This window comes from Lasioglossum baleicum, chromosome 3 (assembly GCF_051020765.1).
Source record: "Lasioglossum baleicum chromosome 3, iyLasBale1, whole genome shotgun sequence".
NCBI classification, from domain to species: Eukaryota; Metazoa; Arthropoda; class Insecta; order Hymenoptera; family Halictidae; genus Lasioglossum; species Lasioglossum baleicum.
The window spans coordinates 6,296,917-6,320,305 of record NC_134931.1 but is presented as its reverse complement, the minus strand read 5'-3'; the positions used below and the strand labels follow the sequence as shown (position 1 = coordinate 6,320,305).

Here is a 23,389-nt window from a genome sequence, read left to right as displayed (position 1 = left end):
CGGTTGATATCCATTCAGAAGTTTCCCGCTCGTCTTATCCGAGCGAAAGCGCGTTGCACTCGCGAGACCTGGGAAATATTTTATGCCCTCCGCACCATCCCGTCTGCCCCCTTCCCCTCCCTACACCTTGATCCACCATTCTTTTCCACCTATTCATATTTGATGAGAGAGTCTCGACCTCTCCTTTCGCGGAGCTCTCTTTACCATGGTATCGCGAATCCCGCCGGATTTGCTCGATCCCATCGCGAGCAAGATCTCCGAGAAATTAAATCGTTCTCTTCGGGTTAGGAACTTGCCGCGCGCGGCCAAGCGTCGTCGAACGCGGGAAACTTTTCTGCCAGTTAAATTAATTGAGAGCCGGGTATTTGTTATTAACGACGGGTGGGATTCGACGGAATCTCCCCGGTTCACGGAATCATTGTCTGTACTTAACGTAACGAGTACCGTGGGTGTATTTAATGCAGGGATGGAATTGAAGATTCATAGATTAATGGCTGCACACGTAGAACGGTTTCTTATTGTTCGCGCTACTACACGATGACCTAATTCGAAAGCCGAATGTAGACGTCGTTCTACCTTCTGCACCCTTATTTATTCATAATCTTATAGGCCCCTCGGGTTAGCTGAAAACTAGCCCACTTTCTGTTTTAGATAGAATAGAATCCCTTAATTTTGGATGTAAACATTTTGAAATGTTTGTACTGTCAGTATTTTTCTTCTCCAACCAAACAGCGAATTTTATGCATTCACTACAAAAATGAGTAAACGAAAAATTTAATGATACTGTTATATTATTTTCAACCTTATTAAACATATTAAGAAAGAAAATCAATTTCCATTTCAATCCAGTTGTTCCGCGAACCAGTCCTGCGATGAAAAAAAATCTTGCCGAAAAAATACAAAAATTTGGAATTTAATATCGACGGAAGATTTCTAAAGTCCACAATATTCGTTCGGGTGTTCAAATAATGCAACAGTTAAATTTGAACGTCGCGATAGTTTTCTATCCAGGATTTCAATTTCGGAACGGTATATCATCCATATTTACGGTTCCACGAGAAACAACGCAGGAAAAAAATAGCGTACAATATTTTAATCCACGAATAGAATGAAAATTCAGAGCCGGAGCATTCGGACGGATGAAACATTTCTTCGAGCAGGGTGGTTCCTACTTCGCGGTAGGGTAATCAAATGATTCGGTAGTTAAAGTTTATCGTGCCAGCGGTTTTCTTTATCCCGTCATCGTTCCGTTCGCCACCGTGCTTCCTGCCGATTCAGTCATAAAATTCCGTTCCCTTACATCGCGGATCTTCGCGTCGCTCGAAACAGAATTTACTGCGCGAACTCTATCGTAAAGTTCGTCGGGTAGAACGAAATTCATAACTAGCTGCGTTTCCAATATCTCGCTCGGATCGGAAGGTCTTACGAGATCTTCGATTACGAACAATATATAATACAACCTGAAACGTTATGTCGGACGGCACAGTATACAGATATTATATTGGCACTAACGGCTTACCGTATACAGCCCTTACGGGGAACAGATGCCCTACCTACCTAATATCGTTCACGGAACCGACCCCTATAACCCTCCTATCTATACAGAATTCACCTGTATACATTGCCTACCTATGTATGTACGTGTACGAAATACATATTGCCCGGCCGGCGCATAATACGCGACAAACTATACATACGTATGTATACGCCGCAAATGTGTCAAGGTGAAGTCCCATGACATCACCTCCGAATATTTCTCCTCTCGGTATGTATCGCTGTTGTTCCTCTCGTTCTGTTGCAAATTATTAATGAACATTGCATACGGTGACTGTTCCAGTAGCCAACTATTTTAAGCGTTGTTATTAGTAATATATTATTTTCTAAACTTTTTATATGAGAACATGAAATTATAGTGAATCCAAGAAGTATTTCGACACTAATACTCCCACTCTCGAACAATTATAACTAGACTGCGGAACTTCATGCAAAATGCAAATTGTTTGCATCAACTGCAACGAACAAGGGCCAAGTAAAAATTTCTTTCATTCTTTGACAATGTTCAATTGCCACTACCCACTTTTGTCATAAATGCATGAAATACGCAGTCTAATTATCACAATTAAACAGTAATAATTTCGTTGACGACAATAGTACATTAATATACTTGGACTAATTTTAAAACCTGAAACCTTTATTTTTTCTCAATTTAAGTTAGCTCACAATAGTATTCTTCTTGCAAGTCGAACACAAACATTACTGCAGGACCATCATGGTGCCATCATTTTGTCGCGTTGATATCTTCTTATTTCTGTACATCGATAATAAGACTTTTCAATTTTTTATACTGACAGGCAGTATTTTGCAATTAAAGTATACATATATATATATACACTAGTAAAACGCATTAGGGTAAGGTTGCTCAAGTCGTACCCCTTAAGAAAAAAACCGTATAAAACTTGGGATTTATCAAATAAATAGAAATTATATGTGTTATTCAAAACTTGTGTTAATATTGTTGTTATTTATTATAACGAAATTGGAATGCTTTCAAGTAAAATAAACTAAATCTTTAAAAACTTACATCGGTACGACTAAAGGAATCGGTTTTCTAAGTCGTACCACCTATAGCCTAAGTCGTACCTAAGAATTCAATTAAGCAACAATAATAATTAAAACGTAGTTTTCATTATTCTGTTTACATGACACATAGGTATTCACTTAGTACAAACATCACATACAAATTTTTTTGTTCTTTTGTCAACTCCAACGCATACATCGTGCACCCATGATTTGCATTTCAAGCATTGGATCATGTTTTCCTCCCGATCTTCTCCATAAATAAAACAAAACCAATCGCTTTTCTTCTTTTTAATTTTTAATGCCAATTCCTTTTTATTAATTACTGCGTTTCTTTTATCTGTAGCATTTTTTATGTTTTCTTTATTCTGCGTTGACGTTATTTCGACTGACGAGGTAGTACGACTTAGGTATCTCATATGGGTACGACTTAAGACACGGCACAAGTTAAATTTAAAAAGTAAACATAACCTAACATTGAATAAAATTAATCTCCACTATTTAATCGAACTTACTCCCAAACGTTCCGCCATGGACAACATTCTCCTCTCACAATGCGGACCATTCAACCGTAATGAAAAACAAAGGAGGAAAAATGCATTAGTACCGTGTACTAGCGCTGCACGGTTTTTGTCGTCGAACATCGAAGCACACGTTCCGTCACGGCGCGGCGTGGCGCAGTGAATCAATAACGCCGGTTAATAGAAAAAGTGTCGATAAAAATTCCAAATCCGTGGCTGCGGATTAAATAAATGATTAAAATTTGCACGCTCGAAGAAATATGGCATTTACACGGGCAACGTACCGGGTACAGAAAAAAAATTTTAATCCAGCGTAGGCGCGGACGAGCGCAGGCGCACACGCACAATAAAGCCGTATTTCCAACTGTGGTATGTGACTACCGATTTAATCGATCGCATAACAACCGTTTGTTCGCGCGATCGAGAATAAACAAACGGAAAATAAAGATTCGCATAACGTCCGAGTGTTCAATGGTGTTGACGGCAGCGGTTTGCGAGAACGTCGCGTCGCGGAAACGGATTGAAGTCGCCCGAAACAATGAACAACCAATGAACGGAAGCTAATTCGTCAACGGTCTGAGCTTAAGGTCAATGGACTACTCGGATCGATTTTGATTCATCGGAAAAGTTGCCGCACCGGCCAATAAATGCGTGAGAAATGGCCGGCCCACCCTGTATACATTACACACAAGCGGTGTGTTAGTATTAATGGATATCTATTATAGCGGTCGGCCGGCAAGTGCAAGTGCAATATACCGGGCACGCCGCCATGAATTTTGAGCACACACCGGTGCCATAGTTGTTGCCCGGTCAAACCAGGTCAAACAACGGAACGGACGAGTTTATCGATTACGGAGATTTCGAGACGAATCCCCGTTCGTGTTTCTATATAGTGTTTTCCGTTGTCGCTTTTCCTATTGACGACAGTTTTGTTTAGGACATACTCGTGCGCAGGAGACACAACGATGTCAGACTACACGCTAAATGCGCGAGTTCGCGAGTTCGACGCGTTCAATGCCGCGGGGATCACCGTCGCCGTCACCGGTGACCGGCGCAATGGAATTGTTTAACCCCGGGACGGCACTGTGGTATTTTTAGGCGCGCGTACATGACACTGCGAGGCTACTAAGAATAAAACTTAAATCTTGTCAATAAACTCAGGAAGAAACTAACTGTGCAGAAAATAGAAAAGTTAAAAAGGAATGATCTTACAAAAAGTCCTTTGTTTTTATAGTTATATCCTTTAAAAACTTGTTGAACGTTCTCTCAAAATTCTTTTTTATTCTTCTTTGAATACTTTCCGAATAGATAATCACATTGCATTGTATTTGATACGCTTAATCACCTAAAATCAGAATAGAAAATAAAAGAATTTATTTATTTGATGTACAAAAGCATTCCATAAGTATCGTTGCACAACTGCAACAATTTTAAACATTCTGACAATTACTTTCTTTTTAAATTCATAATTATTCATAATTATCTGTAAAAATTGTTAGTATGTGCATATCTTAATTTATTGATTCTAAAAGTACTCAATTTTTTTCATGGAGGAATGTAGTTGAAGAAAAAATATAAAATGTATGATTAACTAGAATATATTTCCACTTCCACTGGTCTCACATTCATTAAGTTTTAAAACCTAACCTGGTACATTACAGAAAAGTAACCTTAATCGGCTTGTCTTTACTACTATGTTAAAACATAGAAACTTTCTTCTTAGAACTTCACTTTCTACAAAAAAAAATGATTTCTACTAAATTTTTGTGTTTACAAATCAATAAGAATCCATATATTCTATTTTAATTAATTATTATCTTTTCATTGTCTTCATAAATCTGGTTTCTAAAGAATAATTAATAAGCACACACAACTTTGCTTCATCACCCGTAATTCATACGCATTGCCGCATCTCCTGAAAAATCTCACTTAAGTCATACATTTCAGGCACGCAAACATAGCAGGTAAAACCTAGCGAGAGTCCATAATAATACAATGATTGAATTTCCTGTTTAATTTCCACGAGTATGAATGAAGAAGCTCTAACAAGAAACGAAACACGAAGCCATTTCCGCCTTAATGCTCTCGGTGTATCATCGTCGCATCGCGAATTAAGCCATGCTCGTTGCATCGAGGGGTAAATTAACCGGGAAAATTCATTAACCCTTTCGAAATACTGTAATTAGCGGGTCGCGCGTGTGTGTGCAGTGGCAGGAGCGTGGGATCAAAGGAGCTAGCAGGCAAAAAGTCGGGTTATTAAAAATTGTAAACAACGCGCGTCCCGTGCACCTTGACAAAGTCGCGAAGCTGCGCGAGCTCGGCAGGTGTACGCGTCCACGTGCTCTCCGCGGTTTCCGCAGAGCGAACGTGTCTCGTTCGTTGCTCGTTTAAACCGTGGGTACCTTCTCTTTCTTTTGCCTAACACGTCATCATCCGGAACGGTCTTTCTCTGGCTCATTTTTAATCCTGCGGAAAAGGACGCCGTGCTCGATGGTAACCCGGTCGAGGGAGGAGTAGGACCATCGTCTGTCTCCGCGACTCTGGGACTGGTACCTTCGAGGCAGAGATTAATTAGAGAGCGAAGAATACCTACAATAAATGATTATATCGAGGAAAGAAGAAAGTGGCAAGGCCGGCGACGGAAACCGAAGAGGCCGAGGCGAAGGGGAAAACGAGACACCTGGAAAAGGCCGGAGCATTATAAAGGAGGATGCCAGGGCCGAGACTGTACCGGCATTAATGATGCCCCTAGGGCGTCCCGTCTCCTGGCATCTTCTTTGTAAATTATATAAAGAATTGTTCCCATTAGTGTAAAAAATAGTTTATGTACGTATATTTATTTATATATATACCGATACATGAACGCAGAAGTGTATTCATATACACATGCGTGTATATGGGACGTCGTTTGCATGTATTGCCGCAAATAAGGACGAAAAACAAACAGTCATCGCAGCTATGGATCGGTTACCCGCCCGCCTCGTTATCTTAAGAAAGTGATCTGCAAAGACCGCTCATTATAAAGCTCGACCCTTTTCTCCGGGCTATCTCTTGCGTTTTCTTTCTTCATCGATACAGGCGCACGCAGACTCCTATAATCTAGGAAGATTGAAAAGAGAGGCCGAGAGGGGAGAGGCGAGAATAGCCTACTCGGCGCGTTTCAGACTTGAATGCTGCGATTGACTTATCAATAGGTTGCCAATTAGTTCTCCGATGTTCCGCGATCCCATGAAGAATTCAATGATCGTTACCTGAATCGGAATCTATTCGCTGTTATTATGCAAAATCATTGTCAATAAAATATCACGATGCGGAGTAATATACATAGAATCTATAAAATTGAGAATTGCACCCCGTCTACATCTGGGGAACTCACACTCACAAATTATAAAACGTGAACCCCTCTGGTCCACTTAGTGCATCAAATTTTCAAGCGGACATCTGCAATGGTTTCGGTAAAACCAGCTTGTAACACTTTACGCGGGATAACCAGTATTATCGTCTCGATTCGTACCTGAGGGATACACTTTCGGAGCGAGGCTTAACGCTTAATTCCCTTCGTAATAAATTATTCGAACAGATTTGCACTGACCTGTCTCGGGGTGTCCCTAACGCGCGGAAACAATCAGAACATAACCAACTGGATTCTCGAAATCGTATATTTCGGTGGCACCTCGAGCACCTCTTTCTGTCCAGAGCAGATCAGCCTGGCCAAGTGTCGTGGCTAACAACGTTTCGCGTGCGCGGCGGCATGAGAGAGTTGGAAGCTTTTTATTCCGTTTTCGTCGGCGACAACGAAACGGAACGAACTAATCCTGAACACCGGCGGGCATCGACGCCACCAGGGAGCCGTATTGCCTTGTTCCAACCACGAAATCATACCGGACGTTACTAAATCCTCACCGGATATCAGGCCGGGGCCGAGCCACGAGTACACTCCGCGATTTAATCCTTGCGCTGGACGCGACATAAAATAACACGAAATTGCAATGTCGCCGCGTCGCGAAGCTTGATCTCGGGACGGCCTTTTGGGGACAGAAGAGATGGGGGCGTGAGGCTGATGACACGGAGGGGGTTGTAGGTGGTGACAGGGCCACGAGTCGGATTACTCGGGGCAGAAGTTAGGCGACTCCTGTCCAGCTCGGGATAATTACGTGAGGTGCATTAACGTGGTGTACGTACCATCTGCCTATATATGTACGTATGATTACCAGTGTGGTTTAGGTTCGTGCCCGTGCTCGCGCGCACGCCTGAATGCTCCGCCACTTCGACGCGTGTCTCTCTCTCTCACCACCCTCGAAGAGACGCGCGTTCCGTTTGCGCCTCACTTCAACAGCTACGACGGTAATCTCGATGTTGGCGTATGCTCGCCGGACGACCCTGGAATTTAGATGCGAACGAATCGAGGTTGTTTTATTGGTGCTCGAGCAGTGGGTAGACAAGATCGTGGGTTCTTGAACTGATCGGATTCGCTGGTCGCTGGATCGGGGGAAACATCGTAATGCTTACGCGAGGGAGCACAGTTGGACCTTACTTTTCGACATCCGAACTTTTTTCAAGACTCCTTCTATGACTGTGACACTACCTAAAAAAATTATCTATGTAAAATTTTAACTCGATCGAATGACGGAAAAACATGCTGCATTCAGCTTGAAAAATCTGGATTTTTGAAAAACTTGGTTTTCTCCATTATAGCGAATCGTAAATAGAGGGTGTCTCAGCTGAAGCAGGCCACCTAAATATCTCCTTTATTTTTAATGGCACAAAAAAAATATTTATGGCATAATTGAAATGGTCTCGAAGGAGAACTATCATAGAAGAACAATTTTTTTTGTCCGGTTATTTTTTTATAGTTTTTTTAAGATCAACGTTATTTTTTATCGGGAAAACTTTTTTGTTATTACATCTTGTTAATGAGTTAAGCATATTCAATAATTTAAAAAAATTATAAAGAATACAAAAAATTAGTTTTTCCGATAAAAAAAATAACGATGATCTTGAAAAAACTATGAAAAAATAACCGGACAAAAGAAATTGTTCTTCTATGATATTCCTCCTTCGATACCATTTCAATTATGCCATAAATATTTTTTGTGACATTAAAAATAAAGTAGATATTTAGGTGGTCTCCTTCAGCTGAGACAACCTGTATACATTTTTACATAATATATCGTTAATTTGTCTTTTCATGCTCTATAACTATATGCAAAGAAAATACAAGGTCATCGTGAAAAAAACTTGCTGCTTTGAAATTTCGAAAATTCCCACAATCCTGGGGGGTGTCCCGGAAAAAATTCCGAAAATTTTTTCGCCAAGAGTATATAAAGTCCACAAAGTTCATTTGGTAAAAACTGAATCGTCATATCGGTATTTAATGCATCCACATTACTTTCTAAATGTTTAGCAATGCCGAAAATGTCGATATTAATGAAACTTAATAAAAATTAATTGTACTTAATCAACTTGGATTATTTCTCGGGTACAACCATTTTATACAATCATCATATTCTCATATGATCTTCTTCTATATGTATTCTTCCATTCGACAGTTACGATTATTACAACAATGTAACCAACTCCCAAAGCTGACTTCACTTATTCACTGAAACCAAGTTCGTCTTTAAACTTCGCAGGAGTCTTGAAACTATAGACTCTTCCTGCGCGTTCTGTCGTGTGAACTCGAAAAGTTCTCTCTTGCTACGTGTTATTACATAGCTTAACGTGATGCATTTCTTTACTTAAACACACTTTTGTGAGTCGACGTGCTTGTTACTTCTGAGAATAATTCTGAAAATAGAACATACTAAAATATGTAATCCCGATCGAGCCATTAAACTAGTAGCCTTTCAAATGTTAGGCCATTAAAAAATTGGTTGAAATTTTATATAATAAATAAGTTCTTTTTCGACAAAAATTATGATTGCGAGAAGGCTTTTCCGCGGTTTATTAAATATGTAATGTATATTCGACAAATCAATAAAATGTTCCTAAAAATCTAAAAACAGTAAGAAAAAATTATTACCATATCGTGCAACACATATGAATAATAAACATATCACACGGTGAAACGACAAAGATACACACGAAAGCTTTATTTTATACAAAAACCCAAAAGCTCAGTATGCAAAGACAGCCAAATCGGAACAGGAGTGCTAGAAAATTGTAGACAACGATAAGATGCGCAATTATACATACAATTATAATTTGTGACGGAGAAGGGGAGAATCACGGCCGAGAGCGTCAATAAGAATTTAATCAAGCGGCAATATGTTAACGATCGATTTCGGAGAAGAAAACGAGCACCGCCTCTCGAATTGGCCTGCTCGCAAAGGGGCCGAGAGAGCGAGACTGCCTTCGGAACCCTGTAAATAACGCGCTTTGTATTAATTTATGGGCGACGAGCAGCCGAGCAGCGTCGTCCGAGGGCGTCGTTATGATGATATACGCGTGCGAGGGGTGTTATTTGGATTTCATTACGTTCCACGCGGCGCTCAAGCCTCATGAGCACTGCCTCGTCCAATAGGGAGACTTCGAAATCCTAAGAGTCTCGAACGCCATGACGCAAATATCAACTCGGCTCTCACGATCTTAAACCATTGTTCTCATGAATCGCTAAACGATTCTTGATCACGCTTGGAAATATCATTCACCCTCTATTCTGTTTTATTGTCCAGTCGAACTCGACAAATAGCGGAAAGACCACTTAACCCTTTGCGCTCTGAACTCTTTTCTCCCAACTTGTTGTTCCCAACGCTTATCATATTCAGTGTTTTTACACTTTTGTATGTAAGTATGCAATTTTTTCTTAATTTGTATGTTCAATATAGGCGTGGCAGTCATCGTGTGATTAACGATAGAAAAAGAAAGTGCAAAATAAGTTTTTAAGATTGTAAGCGAGCTTATTAAAAATCTGCCAAAAGATGTAAAATATGAGATAGAAGGAAGAAAGAAAGTCGTTATCAAAGAAAGTCTTTATTAACGTCACCTTGTTGCTCTAACAATATAAATATTATAAATGTATAATATAAAATCTATAAATGGAACTTATTATTACGTTAAACTGTTTTGAGAAACGAATAATGAGTCCGATTTTAGTGGAATGTAGCTAAATACTATTGTATAGATAATAAATATACTATGGTTTCTATATAAAGCAGAGACATAAATCAGCTTCAGAATAATGGAAAAATGTTTGTTCCCCTTACGATGTTCTTTATTCGACCATTGCTACATATTTCAGCAGCTAGCAAGCAAACGAGATTGCATCCACGCTCGAGTTTCTAAGCGGTCCTTTTAACTGGACGCGAACAATAAATCCGCGAGTAAACAGGGGACACGAAATAATGCAGGAAAGCTTCAGAGAATAACGTCGTTTCGAATTGAAGCTCGCCATCCCGCCGATTGGATTCGATTCCGACCTAATTTTGTTCGGCGATAAGCAAAAGTTCGACTGAATTGGTCGGCTGTCGGATATCCGATCGTTAATTTTCGCGACTGCGATTGCTTGGATTTCAATCGAACGTTCTGCTACCATCTCACGAACTCGAATCGACTTCTGTCTTGATAATAATTTCTCCCATAATTGTATAGCCTGATCTTATCAAGTACACGCCGACATATATCAGTTATTTTTCCCACTGGAACTTTGAAGCAATATTATTGTTTTAATGATAAACGCAAAATTTAACTCTTGAGAAACGCATATGAAATAAGTAATTATAAATAATAGTCATATCAATCGTACCGAAAATTTTAAAGATGTTCGAAAAAGTCGATTTAAATAAACCACCTTATGTGTGCCCATAATTATAAACGTGGTGCAAGTTATAATATCCTTTCCATATTTAGAATTCCATATAATGTTAACGGTTCATTTTTGACAATATCGTAAAAATTACGTTGAATTAATTTAGTTTAAAATAATGAGGTGAAATAAGTGATAAACTCATTTTTTTTTAAATTTTGACTTAGACCACTTTCATAATTATGGGCACATATAATGTATGTTAATGCCTTCGGAGAAATACATAAAGTAACTATTGTTCTGTAACACCAATAAAACTGAGAAAACAGATGGAGATGGGACGTAGCATGAAAAGATATTTATTTTAAAGAATTTGTTTTCGAGATGGCTGATTACTAGATTGCGGATGTTTATGCAATTTTTAATTTTTCTAGGTAAATTTTAAGAAAGTAGGAGCAAATAAAAGCTTATTTCCAGTGGTAGCAGCCTTTGTAGATCTGAAATTAATCAAAATTGTATTAAATTCATTTTAGAACCCATAAATGTAAAAAGATTATCTACTGTGTGATTAATGTGTAGGAGCTGAAATGAGGCACATTTACCCTATCCAGTGCTCGTGATTTACGACGCCGCGGAATTTAGCCCTGACACTCTGAACTAAACAAGCGCGTTTTCAAGTTCTTTAAGGTGATTGTGTCGGCAACACGCCATTTAAGAAAGAACCGCTTTCGTGCAGCCCAGAACTCTGTTCCACGATGCCAGGCGCGTCGAATGAAGTTTCCGTACGGGGCCGCAAATTGAAACAATCGTGGCCATTATCAGAAAAAGCCGAGAGAGTCTTTGGCGGGTGCGGCGCTTGATCCTTGTTTAAATTCCCGCAGTCGGAAGTGCCGGCGTTGGTCCGGGTAGCGCGCATAGCTGCGGCCGCGTTTGCCTTCCATCGCGGTGCCACTCGATTAGCTAAATCGTTCGGAAAACGATACGATCTCTTTGCCCTGTACTTAACCGTAATCGTAAACCCCAATGGCGTCGAGAGGGCCATAGCAGCCCGCTGCTTTTTAGGTTGGTCGTACGCTCGAAAGGCGAACTCGAACTAAAAATTGAAAGACGTCATGCAACTTTCGACCGCCCTCGGAAAATGCCGGCACCACTGTTTCGAATGATTGATGATCGAACTACTACTACTACTACTCGAAACGAAAAATCGAACCGTTTACTGAACACTTCAAATGAAATCTAAGGGAAAAAGATCTTAAACGTGGATTTAAAGAATCGACATTCTCTTCGAGTAACTGTTGAATTATCTGAAACTAGACGATCAAATTGTTTGAAAATGAAGCCACCTAGTGCACATCTGCAGTTTAATGTCGGACACTAGCATTTTGTTAAATAATAGAAACATGATGGAACGATTTAAGCTCTGAGAAACATTTAAAAATATTAATAGGAGCGAAGAATCCAATGAAACTATGTAATGAGAAGACTATAGATGCCATTATCTAAAGCAGGTTAGGTTTCACTCTTTCGTAAAAGCATTTAAAAACAGATTAGTTCTCAGTTACTCCGCTATAGACTTAAATATTTAATTAATTAAACACCATACGCATATGTAAAACAGTTAGGAAATGCTATTGATTTTTATAATAAATTCGTGAAGCAATTTTCTTTATAGTATTGTTCGCACAAAATTCAGTCGAGTGTGTTTTTTAAAATCTATTTCAATTATTTAAGTAAAATTTCATTACTTTACATTTCCATGTTAATAATTGAAATATTAATTAATTAAAAGACATTCATGCAAATGTTACACAGAATATTACGTAATTAATTCGACAAATCTCATCAGAATATTCGGGATGATATGCGAGGAAAAAGTGATTATATTAAGTAGCTCAACTTTATTGTAGAAATATGGAATGAAGTGTTAAACTATCTAATGGGAAGGTCTTAGGAAACGATATTCACATTTTCATTGAAATGACTTGTTTCTCTCTACGCTGTTTATGTTTTGTATTGATAAGAGTAGAATATTGATCTGATTGTTGATGGCTCTATGCTGGCCGAGGACAGTTGACGACAAACATCAATGAATTGACTCTGTTAGTGTTAGCGATGAACTTGCCAATATTCAATGGAACAATGGGAGCACGCCTACTTGTTTGCACAAAGGCACGCAGTGATCGTTTCGCACAATGCATGTAAACATCAGTGCAATACATCAGTGTCGAACATGGTCTCAGTGTTACGTAAATCACACACACACACACAAATCATTTAAGAAATACTTCCACAATAAATAACATGTTTTCGGGAATCCCGAAATTTTCGTAACCCGACTCGTCTCGATCCGCTGCATTCCCGACTCGACATTTTCGGGCTCTCTCGCACATCTGTAAAGAATATTAACCCTTAGCAGTCGAGGGGTGCCTCAGAGTCACCGTTAAAAATTGCTGTACCATTATTCAAAATATTGTTTACATTATTTTATATATGTTGGTATCTAATCAATCACTACACATTTAAGTATTGTATGAGGTCTTATATCAATTTCATAACCATGGAATTCATCAATGGAATTATTCTGGGTAATGTTACATTTTCAAGTTAAAATACCTCCGACTGCAAAGGGTTAAAAAATTGAAACTTGACAGAGTGCAAAGGATTCAAATAAGACATCGTGTATGTAGAATTGCCCGACAAGAATGAACGAGCAGACGCAGTTAGGTAACACGTGTTTGCCAAGCAGAATCACGGGTTCCATAGTGGGGAATTATGTTGGAAAAATGAATCGGCCGTTTAACTCGACCGTTTGTAAGCGTCTTGCGGTGCTGGCGCAGTTCGTTTCTCCGTTGGAGAGCCAGGAAACCGTAAAGGCAGTTGTTCGGGGGGCCGACTTCGGTAAGCCGGTCCGAATGCCTGTGAGTCTAGGCGAGGTCTGGCGTCTACCCAACTGCAACATTTCGTCCGGGGCAATCGTAATAATAAGTGGAAACGGCGAGGCGGGACAGTATATGCGTGGCGATTGCTTCCAATCGAGTGACTAATCATCGGAAACCAATGTAGACAGTGGTTCAGGCCATGCCAAGGGAAAGGAACCAGGTTTTTCGAGCAGGATTTTAAGGTCGGGCCCGAACCGCCGACGTTTTGCTCGCGTTCCGCCCGGTTGATAAGCCCGACCGTCGATACTTGAAATGCAATTACTACGCGTTATCGACGTTTATCCGAGGCCTGGCGGGAAAAAATGAACGGTCGATCAAGGCCGGATGGCTCGGGGAAGAGGGTGGGACGGTATTCGTCGAAAGAAACGGAGGCGAGGAGATTGGGTTCCGATAATGCAGATCACACAAAGTGTCTGCTCTAAGTCTATAGGAAAATTAGTGAACATATGAAAAGTTACTTATATAGAAATTGATGATACGACGGGCTAAACTGTTCAGCTGTAAGGAATTATTTTTCGTTAGTTCAAAATGTAACATGATTATAATTCTGTTTTTAAATGGAACATTAAACAACACGAGTAAAATTTATTTTTTCCGGATTTCGGAATATACTGAGACCTCAGCCGGTATGTACTAGCGCATTGAATTCTGCCCATAGTTGTGTGTCTGTAGCAGCGTACGCGTCAGTATTAGTTGCTCACCTCCGGCCGCTTATCTTGTTTAGAAACAAGGCTCGTGCGAGCTTAAAGGTCCCGTGCACAACTGCTTATGCGAGGCGGTCCTCTCCGCCACCTTACGACCCTAACTCCAACCAACACTAAATCGGTGAGATCGTAATTTTTCGACAAGTTTACCAGAAATCTTATCGCATCCCTTAGCGACAGATTTAATATAATTTTTTATGAACTTGACGAAAAGCTACGCCCACCAATTTCGAGTTGGTTGGGGTTAGGGTCGCGATCATACGTACAAAAATTCATGCAATATGCGGATTTGCGCACGGGACCTTCAAATGTAAAATCATCTTGAGCTTTTTGCAACCTTGTCTTCATAAACACTGTGAACAATGATTTCCCCAGGAAATAGCTTCATTAGATCAATGTTACTCCTGGCTGTGAATTGGATTATTAATAATCATAATTTATAGCGAGTGTCTGTGTTCATCTCGGCGCAACGCCCACGGCCGTTCTTCTCGTTCCGCTCGATACACTCGAGAAGCGTCCAACCACCCTCTTCTCTGCCATCGTTGGCTAGCTAGGCGAGCCATACTTGGAAATAAAATTCTGCCTATGCCACTGTTCCAATATTATGCGAGAAATATTTCAACGAGTCGGTGGGGGGTGCACAATGGTTCGGCATAGCGGGTCCCAGTCACAGTACTGCGTTCACCTCATCGTCGCATTTATTATTCAACCGTCTGAAACAGCAATAATGTCCGCCTGTGGTATTTAATTTTGTCCTGTTGAATCATGGCTCGGGAACTACATCGAAATGTATTTCGTCGCGGTGGAACCCATAAAAATACGGGAAATGAACGAGCTAGACGTCTGCGAGGGTAGGGTTAGCTATAGGAGATCACCGATGGTTAACGTGAAAGAATGAGACGGAGAAAGGAAACGGAACCGGGAGCGAGGCAACTCGGCACGGCGCGGCGCGCCGACCGAATTTTAATACCGAGGCCTATGGGCTCTATTTTTCATAGACGATCGACGGAGCTACCCGTCGACCCAGAAAGCACCGACAGAATGCTCCCGTTTATTTCCTGTCAGTCATTTCCTCTTCTTTCAGGAGGGAATCGGCTCCCTGAAGGTGGTGCCCGGAGGGATCGAGCTCAGAGGTCAGGCCGCTATTCTTGACGCCCTCGTGGCCTCCAGCCTGCGATCCAGGCGAGGAAAGAATCTGATCTTGGAGTCGTGGAGCAACTTCACAGCCTCGGCCAGGTCGCACGATGGTAGATTGCTCGCACGATTGACTGTCGGTGAGAATTAAGTTATTTTCATTATCTTATTTTTATCGTAACTAATCTTTATTTTGATCATTTGGCTACTAAATCAAATCATAATAATCAATATTAATTATTATTTACTAAAAAAGTTATATACTATGTAGAGTGGACCGCGACGCGTGATCAGCTCAGGTTATGCTGCTGTTAGTGGTTCGATCAGAATTTTTTTTAGAAAAAACTGAAGGAAAATTTGATATAATTACCTTAAAGCTCCTCTTGAACCATGTTATTTGAGCTAAAAAAATTCCGATCGAACAAATGTTTCGTTGAACATCCTGCTTGTCATTTAGGAAATCTAAAAAAATATCGATATCTGCAATGGTTTCGGAGAAAATAGCTTATCAAATATAACGTAGCATTTGTAACATATTTGTCTATTGATCAATGGCGGATCGAGTCAAGTGGAGGACCAAAGCGATAAAAATTTTGGGGTCCTCAAACTCAAGTCAGAAATAGAAGTTGCAAGAATACTCTCATAAACTTATTAAAAACAAAGGGGGGCGTTAAACCCGGCACTGCTGCTGATTAAATTATGAGCTTGCAAATAAGTATAGGTAATTCATTGACCTAATACTCTCAATATGTCAATTTTTATTATGCGCTTACATTTGAGAGTTAATGAAACATAAATATCAGAAAGATCGATATTGGAAAAAGTTCCACACTTCTAGATAGTTTACGTATGCAGAATATGTTATTATTCAGTACAAGGTATAAAAAAAATTAAAACATCAAATTACGAGACACCATTTTTTCCAGCACGACTATTTACGTCAAGGCTCCACTGTTCACAAAGTACTAAAACTAAACGAGTATCTTTTTTTTGAAGCGATATTCTTTGCCTCTCTGTGTCTTTGTGCCACATAAAACAAAAGCTTTCGTATATCGATAACACACAACAGTGTACAACTGTTACATGCGCCCGTTATAAATCGAATCGCGTAACAATCTCCGAGACTTCAGTTACAATGTATTAACGTCGACGGGGGGATCGGTATTTTAAACCGTCCGCCGAGATAGAACCGCCGAAACAATGGATATCGTTCAATTCGTCCTTTTGTGCGGTTGAAAAAGAGAGAGAGAGAGAGAAAGAAAAAAAGAATGCTACGTCGGGAGGCTATTCGGCTTCGTCCTTACTAAAATCCCACTGTCCCAAGGGAATCTCGGAGACGTTTAAGCATTCCCTTTCGAACCTTTCAGCTTCTCCTGGAACATTTAGCGATCCAATGAATTCGAACGGTTCATTACGATCCCGTGTTCTCTGAGCAACGTTTCGAAATCGATCGACGGATTAATGTGAGCTGTATGCATATAATGATCCCGTGAACCCGTAAGGTGTTCTATTGCCAGCAAAAAAGAAACAGCAGAAAGTGAAAGAGAGAGAAAGTTAGGATGAAGATAGAATCAATTTTTTTTAAAACTGATGGTTGTACAAAATTAGGGAGGCCTTCTGTGTTAAAGAAAAATAAATATATTTAAGCCAGTATTGGTAATTGAAGAAACAACGCTTGTTTAACTTATAATTATGTTTACAAGCCGAACGGCTGATTTGAGGTTCACTGTGTGATGAACGTGTAATTAACACAGTAAAGCCTTGATCTAAAAAACCCTCCCGCGTTCCGTGCTGCTTCTCAGATCCTGTAGTTCTACTATTCTGCGTGATCTCGCCGACCGCGCCGAACGTAGAAAAGGACAGCGCGTGTAAACACGATCTGCGCGACCGAAGGCGCACTACATACCCTCAATTAAACCACTAAATACAGTTCAAATTATATCGTGTGTAGTGTCATTATAATCAGAAAAATTCAACAACTAAGTTGATAAAACTCTCCTTAGAACAAAAATGAAAAATAAAGAAGTTTTGTAATTGAAAAATGTTATAAATGTAACGTGACTGTTGAAGACTGACACTCATTCCTCTCCAACAGTCACATTACTTCTCCGTATTGCGTTCTGTTCATTGTCGGGTTCACCAATTTGGCGGCTTATAGAAATGTGAGAGAGAAGGAAAAGGACGGGGGAGGAGGGACCGTTTCGTCCTAGGCCCGCTAGAGGACTCATCAGTAAGGCTATCTAGCCCTGCCTTAGACTCTGGGATATCGGAAGGCAGTTGAGGACGGTATATCTGTCTGTGGTCGCCAGGAAAAACGCCGCATATCACATTGTCAAAAAATTTCAGTTTATGCATTAATTGAGATTTCTAGTATATCTATACGTCTTTATCAGAAAAAAGTAATGCAAATAAATTCGAAAGGCTCACAAACATAATGCAATTGAACCGATATCCTATGGCAAATCATTAGTGACCAAAACTTTAAACGGCAATATCTCGAAAGTGAAATTATGTGACATGCGGCGTTCTTCCCGACAACCACAGATATATTGGGATCGGTGACGGGTCAGGAGTAGCGGGAAGGTCTCGACTATTTGCCCATTTCGTGGCGAGCGTAGAAGGTAGCCGTCACAAGCTGAACAAGGATAAGCTATTACAGAAACATTACAAAAGCTAAAAATATCTTGGAATTCTCGATGTACGTATATAAGTGCGCGTAGTCGAAAATTGAGGGCGTATGGAAATATACTTCGATCCCACGTGATTTCTGACTGCAATTTCCTGAAATGTTCTATAATTTCAGATACTTTAAATTCTTTATAACCCGAATAAATTTTCACAACGGGGTTATCGAACATTTTATTTCAGACTTTTTTCATGTTAGAAATACGTGCTAGGTCATTCTGGTCCATATGTAAGCTCATAATTTATAAAGGCAGTGTTATTTCTAAAGTTGTCAAGCTTCAGCAATAGTAAGAACGAAAATGGAATATTATATCATTTATCATTGATCATCTATATTGTTAGAAGCAATGTAGACCGCTTTTCACAAATATGGTCAGCGATTTTTGTCAAAGATTCTTTGGCGGGTGTACCTCGTTGCCTGGAAGAATTTTATTGACCTTGTCAAGCAGTGATGCAAGTAGTGGTTTGTTGGTTAACAGGCGAAGATCGTGTGGACTGCGTGTCGAAAGGCTTCCGGATAACTGACCCTCGAGGAGGAATTCTCTTCTCGGCCGACAGGGAGCGAGTGGTGGTGGGAGCTGAAATGCTGAGGGTAACTGGCGAAGGGGGTGCAGTTTTCCAAGGCAGCGTTCAAACGCCTCTGGTCAGAGGGGAATCGGGACGTGGTCTCAGGTAATCGCGAAACAAAGGAACTATTTTTCCTTTTTCTCCCCTCCTCCCTCTATTCCGCCGCTCACCTCCTGTACCATGTGACTGAAATGATTCACTGAATATTTTACCGAGCATGAATATCGAAGCGAGCTTACACATAACCGGGGTAGCACACTCTCTCGGCTAAAGTCCGGTGTCTTTGTTCCGCGTTTATTTCCGGAGCGTCTAAAAGTAGGCCTGACCTAGTTCAACAAATCTGCAGTGCATTTTCGGTTGCTTTCTCTATCTGTTCGGTAATCACTCCTGATGGAGACACAGACACGAGCGTGCACAAATAACCGGGCGATCCAAAAGTACGTTCTCCACTTGTTCATCGGCCTCGCGCATCCACCGCTACAAATAATCGGACCGGAGTTTCGCGGCGATGATGCCTCGATTCACCGGCCCATTTTCGAGGATCGGAACTTTCTTCGGATATCGATTTTCCGTGAATAAACCAGGGAAGGATATTTAAAGGAAGTGAACTGTGCTTCTTTCGATTCTGTGCCGTATTGATAGTGGGATATGAAGGAGACATTCAACTGTAATATATAACCCAGAAATTTTCGAACCATTTTCCGTTCTATTATTTAAGTGATATTAAATATTGCGTTACTTTAAATAAACAGGGTAAATATTAGTAATGTGGAACATTCTAATTTCAAAAGCTTACCAGAAGTACAGTCTTTTTCAATGAAATCTACACGAGATGTGTAGATTCGTCATTCTGACGGGGCCCGTAAAGCTAGCGTTAATCTTCTTCTCTATCTCGAAATATGGCTCGTTTATCAAGAACCAATTTCTTCACTCGCCGATCGGCGTTACCATGAAAATGTCAACATCGCCAGTTTGCAAACGAAAGTAGCAATCGCCTGGGATCCTAGAATAGCGAGTCGGTGTATCAGAACGACAGAAATCGAATGCTCGGAAGAATGAGGGTGGCTCGACAAGGACGACGCCGCTGCTTTCGCGGTTATTGATAGTGTCGGGCAATTTACAGACGGATTTACGATTACAATAAAACTTAGCTCGCGCGGAAAATTATATTCATAGGATTGGATTTATGCCAGATATGAAATACCGAGGATTCCTCGAGCACGACGATGGGGTTCGACGCAATAGATTGGCGGTAGGGGGATAGACGGTATTGGAAAAGAAGCATGGTCGAAGACGCCGTTTCACCACTTCTTAGAAAGGAGGATCGATTATTGCGAGTCACTCGGCAGCAACGAGTGGATGTATTATTTTGTCGCACGATATTGCAATGCTGCTTCTCATACTGCTATTCATACCTCTTCGAATGCAGTCACGAATAGATCTCTCCTTTTCTCTATACTTTCTGGTATAATTCCAAACGCCGAGAAAAACACGAACCAAGATTCCAATATGCTTGTCATTATGTACTCGATCAGACCTGGGAAACTAATTGCTCATGAATCTCTCCTTATACTATTATAATACTAGCTTTTGCCCGCGGCTTCGCTCGCATAGAAAACCGTTTGATGCCCTCGGAAATTGATATTGTTTGTCCATAAAACCTTTTAACCCCCCATTCACCCCTATAGAGTTTTAATTTTATGTTATGCCGCCATCTTAGATTTCAAACCCCCTTTTCACCCCTTAGGGGATCAATTTTTTAAAATGCCGAAACAGGTGTTTGATTAATTATATCAAAGAGCATTACGATCAAGTTTCAAGCAAATCCGACCACAAATAATATATTCCTCAGACAAACGTTGCAACCCCTTTTCACCCCCCCGGTGGTTGAATCTTTTTAAATGGCGAAATAGGTGTTTGATTAATTATATCAAAGAGCTTTAAGACCAAGTCTGAAGTAAATCCGACCATGAACAAAATATTCCTCATACAAACGTTACAACCCCTTTTCACCCCCTTGGAGGTTGAATTTCGAAATATCCTTTCTTATCCCTTGTATAGATCATAAAGGAAACCTCTGTGCAAAATTTCAACTTTCTAGGTCCAAGGGTTTAGCCTGGGCGTTAGTCGGTGAGTGAGTGAGTCAGCACTGCATTTTTATATATAGAGATGTACTACTTAAAATTTAAAGCTACCCTCGGGCAATAGTGTAGGACGATGTGCAGCAACGTCCCGATACACAGGGTGTCTCAGTTAATGGGATCACCTAAATACCTGCCGTATTTATAATTTATAGTTGTCTGAACAGACTTCTTTGAGAGAGAATTAGCTAGTGTCGATCTTGAAGCTACCACATGTGCATTACTGTACTTCGAAACATAGTCCGCACACTTTCTCACAAGCAGAAAGTCTAACAAGGCCAACTTGTTTTCTGTTCACAGGCTTGAGTCAGCAACCAGATCGCTGAAGATCAGCGCTCCGCAGCGTGTGGTGATAGAGTCCTGGGCGAACGAGATCGCGGCCTCGTGTTTGACCGACCTAAAGCTTCAAAGTGTCCACGGAGCCATCAGGCTGGACGCGAAGACGGTGTTCATGAAGGGACTGAAGACTGCCAGCCCTAGCCAAGGACATCCGTCAAGAGAGCAGCAACAGCAACAGCAGCAGCAGCATTCATCCAGGACGTCTACCCACCAGAGTCAGAGGGAAACGACGATCTATCAGTTGTGTGCCTGTGCTAACGGCAAACTGTTTCTCGCTAGGTCCGAAGGTAGCTGTCTGGCGGACAAGTCGATTTGCTAATACGCCGTGACTCGGCTTAGACGTGAATTAATCGAGAACTGAGAGGTTCCCGTGGTTTCTTACGGCCCCCTCGTGCGATGTGGCCCTCAAAAAGGAAACTGTCGCGGGAAGTCGTAGAGATCCGAGCAGGTGACAAGGTGTACAGTAGTCGAAGCCCCGAGATCGCCCGAGGCCTTTCGCTTTTCGCTGGTGTTTCCATTCTAGAGCGGCGCAGTGCTGTCCCTTTTGTGCTCTTTGGGAACGCTGGACCTGCACGCCGATGAGTAACTAAGCGTCCTCGACGGCGTATGCCTCGTCGAAGGACACTGGAGACTCTAAATGGGAAATAGTTTCCCTCCACGAGTCCCGTGTACTCTAGGAAGCTCGCGAGCTGACGTTTGAATGAACACAGGCAATCAGAACTCGAAGAACTACCTACTCTGCTTTAAATCTTTTAAAGGTAGCCTCGCACTATCACGAAAAGTGTAGGCCCGGATTTAGCCAGTCTTGATTGAAATTGATCTTGCCTGACGTTATCTGCTTAAAATAGAAAACTATCACTAGACTGTGGATCTTACGCACATCGGACAAAAAATTAGTGATGAGTTATGAGTATATGAAATTTCATTAAAACGAAAGAGTGAAAAATGATCGAAATTTTCTTTTAATTTGGATATCACTATGTTAGCTGCGTAAAATGCACAGTACATCATCTCAAACGTCAACTCTCGAGCTGCCAACCATGTGTGTACGTAGCATTGTCAGCGCAGCGCTACTCCGTGATGTATATCTTGTATATCAATAAAACTCTCCGATCACCGGTAGGCAACATTGAATCGTCGTCTCGTTCCTGTCTGCTCCTGTCCGATAGATATAGTCATCCACCCCTAACCCGTACCCTTTGCTACCCGCCTCTTCGTTTGTTTGCGCAAACGTTCGCGTGCCCAGTCAATATGCAGTTCCTTTGAGTCCAAAAAAACGAGAGAACAAAAATGAAAGAGTACACGCGTCCATGTAACTTCTTGCTGGGCGGAGAAAACCTCCAGGAGAAACTGATGGCTAGTCAAGGTCATTTCTATCTGAGCTTTCCAATAAAACAGAATAGACAGTTGGAACGTGAGAGTAAGGTGTCATAATTCCTGTTACAAACGCGCTAAACTCTTGTTCCTTGATGTAATTCACGATTGGACAATTGAAATTAATACAAAAGGGATATGAGATAATAAAAAAGAACATGCGTGGTGGCACCGAAACTAGCTTATCCTTCCTCCGACACAGTTCCCAGCAATGATGTCTGTTCGTCCGGTTCCAGAGCGGCAAGTAGAGTTGCGCCATGGTTAGAAAATGGTTTATTTTGGTGCGTGTGTAATGGTAATGGAAGAAGCGTGTGTAGTTATTGTAAAGGATCAGGTTGTGATCCAGCTTGTACGCTGTACACCGGCCATGTCCATCTATTTATGTATGTGGCAATAAAGACGTTATTGTTACTATTATTAATAACCGCAGCAGTGTTCAATCCGTTTCTTCTCTCCGTCGAGTTTCACCGGAAGGATCACGGCGGGTACGTATCATCGAACCTCTAATCAGCCGTTAATCATTTAATGCAAGCTAAGACGTTCCATTAATCCGTTGCTGAAAGATTTTTCGTTAAGGGCGAAAGAGGCAGCTCTTCGCGCTGATGCTCTTAATATCAACAAAGAGCTCTCGGCACTAGGAATATTCGTGCCGAGGAAAAACGCC

At 41.0% G+C, this 23,389-nt stretch overlaps 1 protein-coding gene across 4 annotated transcripts in view; it reads left to right on the top strand.

Moving 5' to 3' along the window:
* The window catches only part of Scgdelta (sarcoglycan delta), a 287,276-nt gene extending 264,127 nt beyond the window's left edge, over nucleotides 1-23,149 (top strand). For all 4 annotated transcript variants that reach the window (XM_076420930.1, XM_076420932.1, XM_076420933.1 and 1 more), the window contains 3 exons: nucleotides 15,570-15,759; nucleotides 18,784-18,976; nucleotides 21,313-23,149. In XM_076420930.1, coding sequence (XP_076277045.1) covers nucleotides 15,570-15,759; nucleotides 18,784-18,976; nucleotides 21,313-21,670 — 741 coding nt within the window. In that variant the 3' untranslated portion in view covers nucleotides 21,671-23,149. The remainder of the gene's footprint in view (nucleotides 1-15,569; nucleotides 15,760-18,783; nucleotides 18,977-21,312) is intronic.
* Nucleotides 23,150-23,389: the final 240 nt, after the last annotated feature.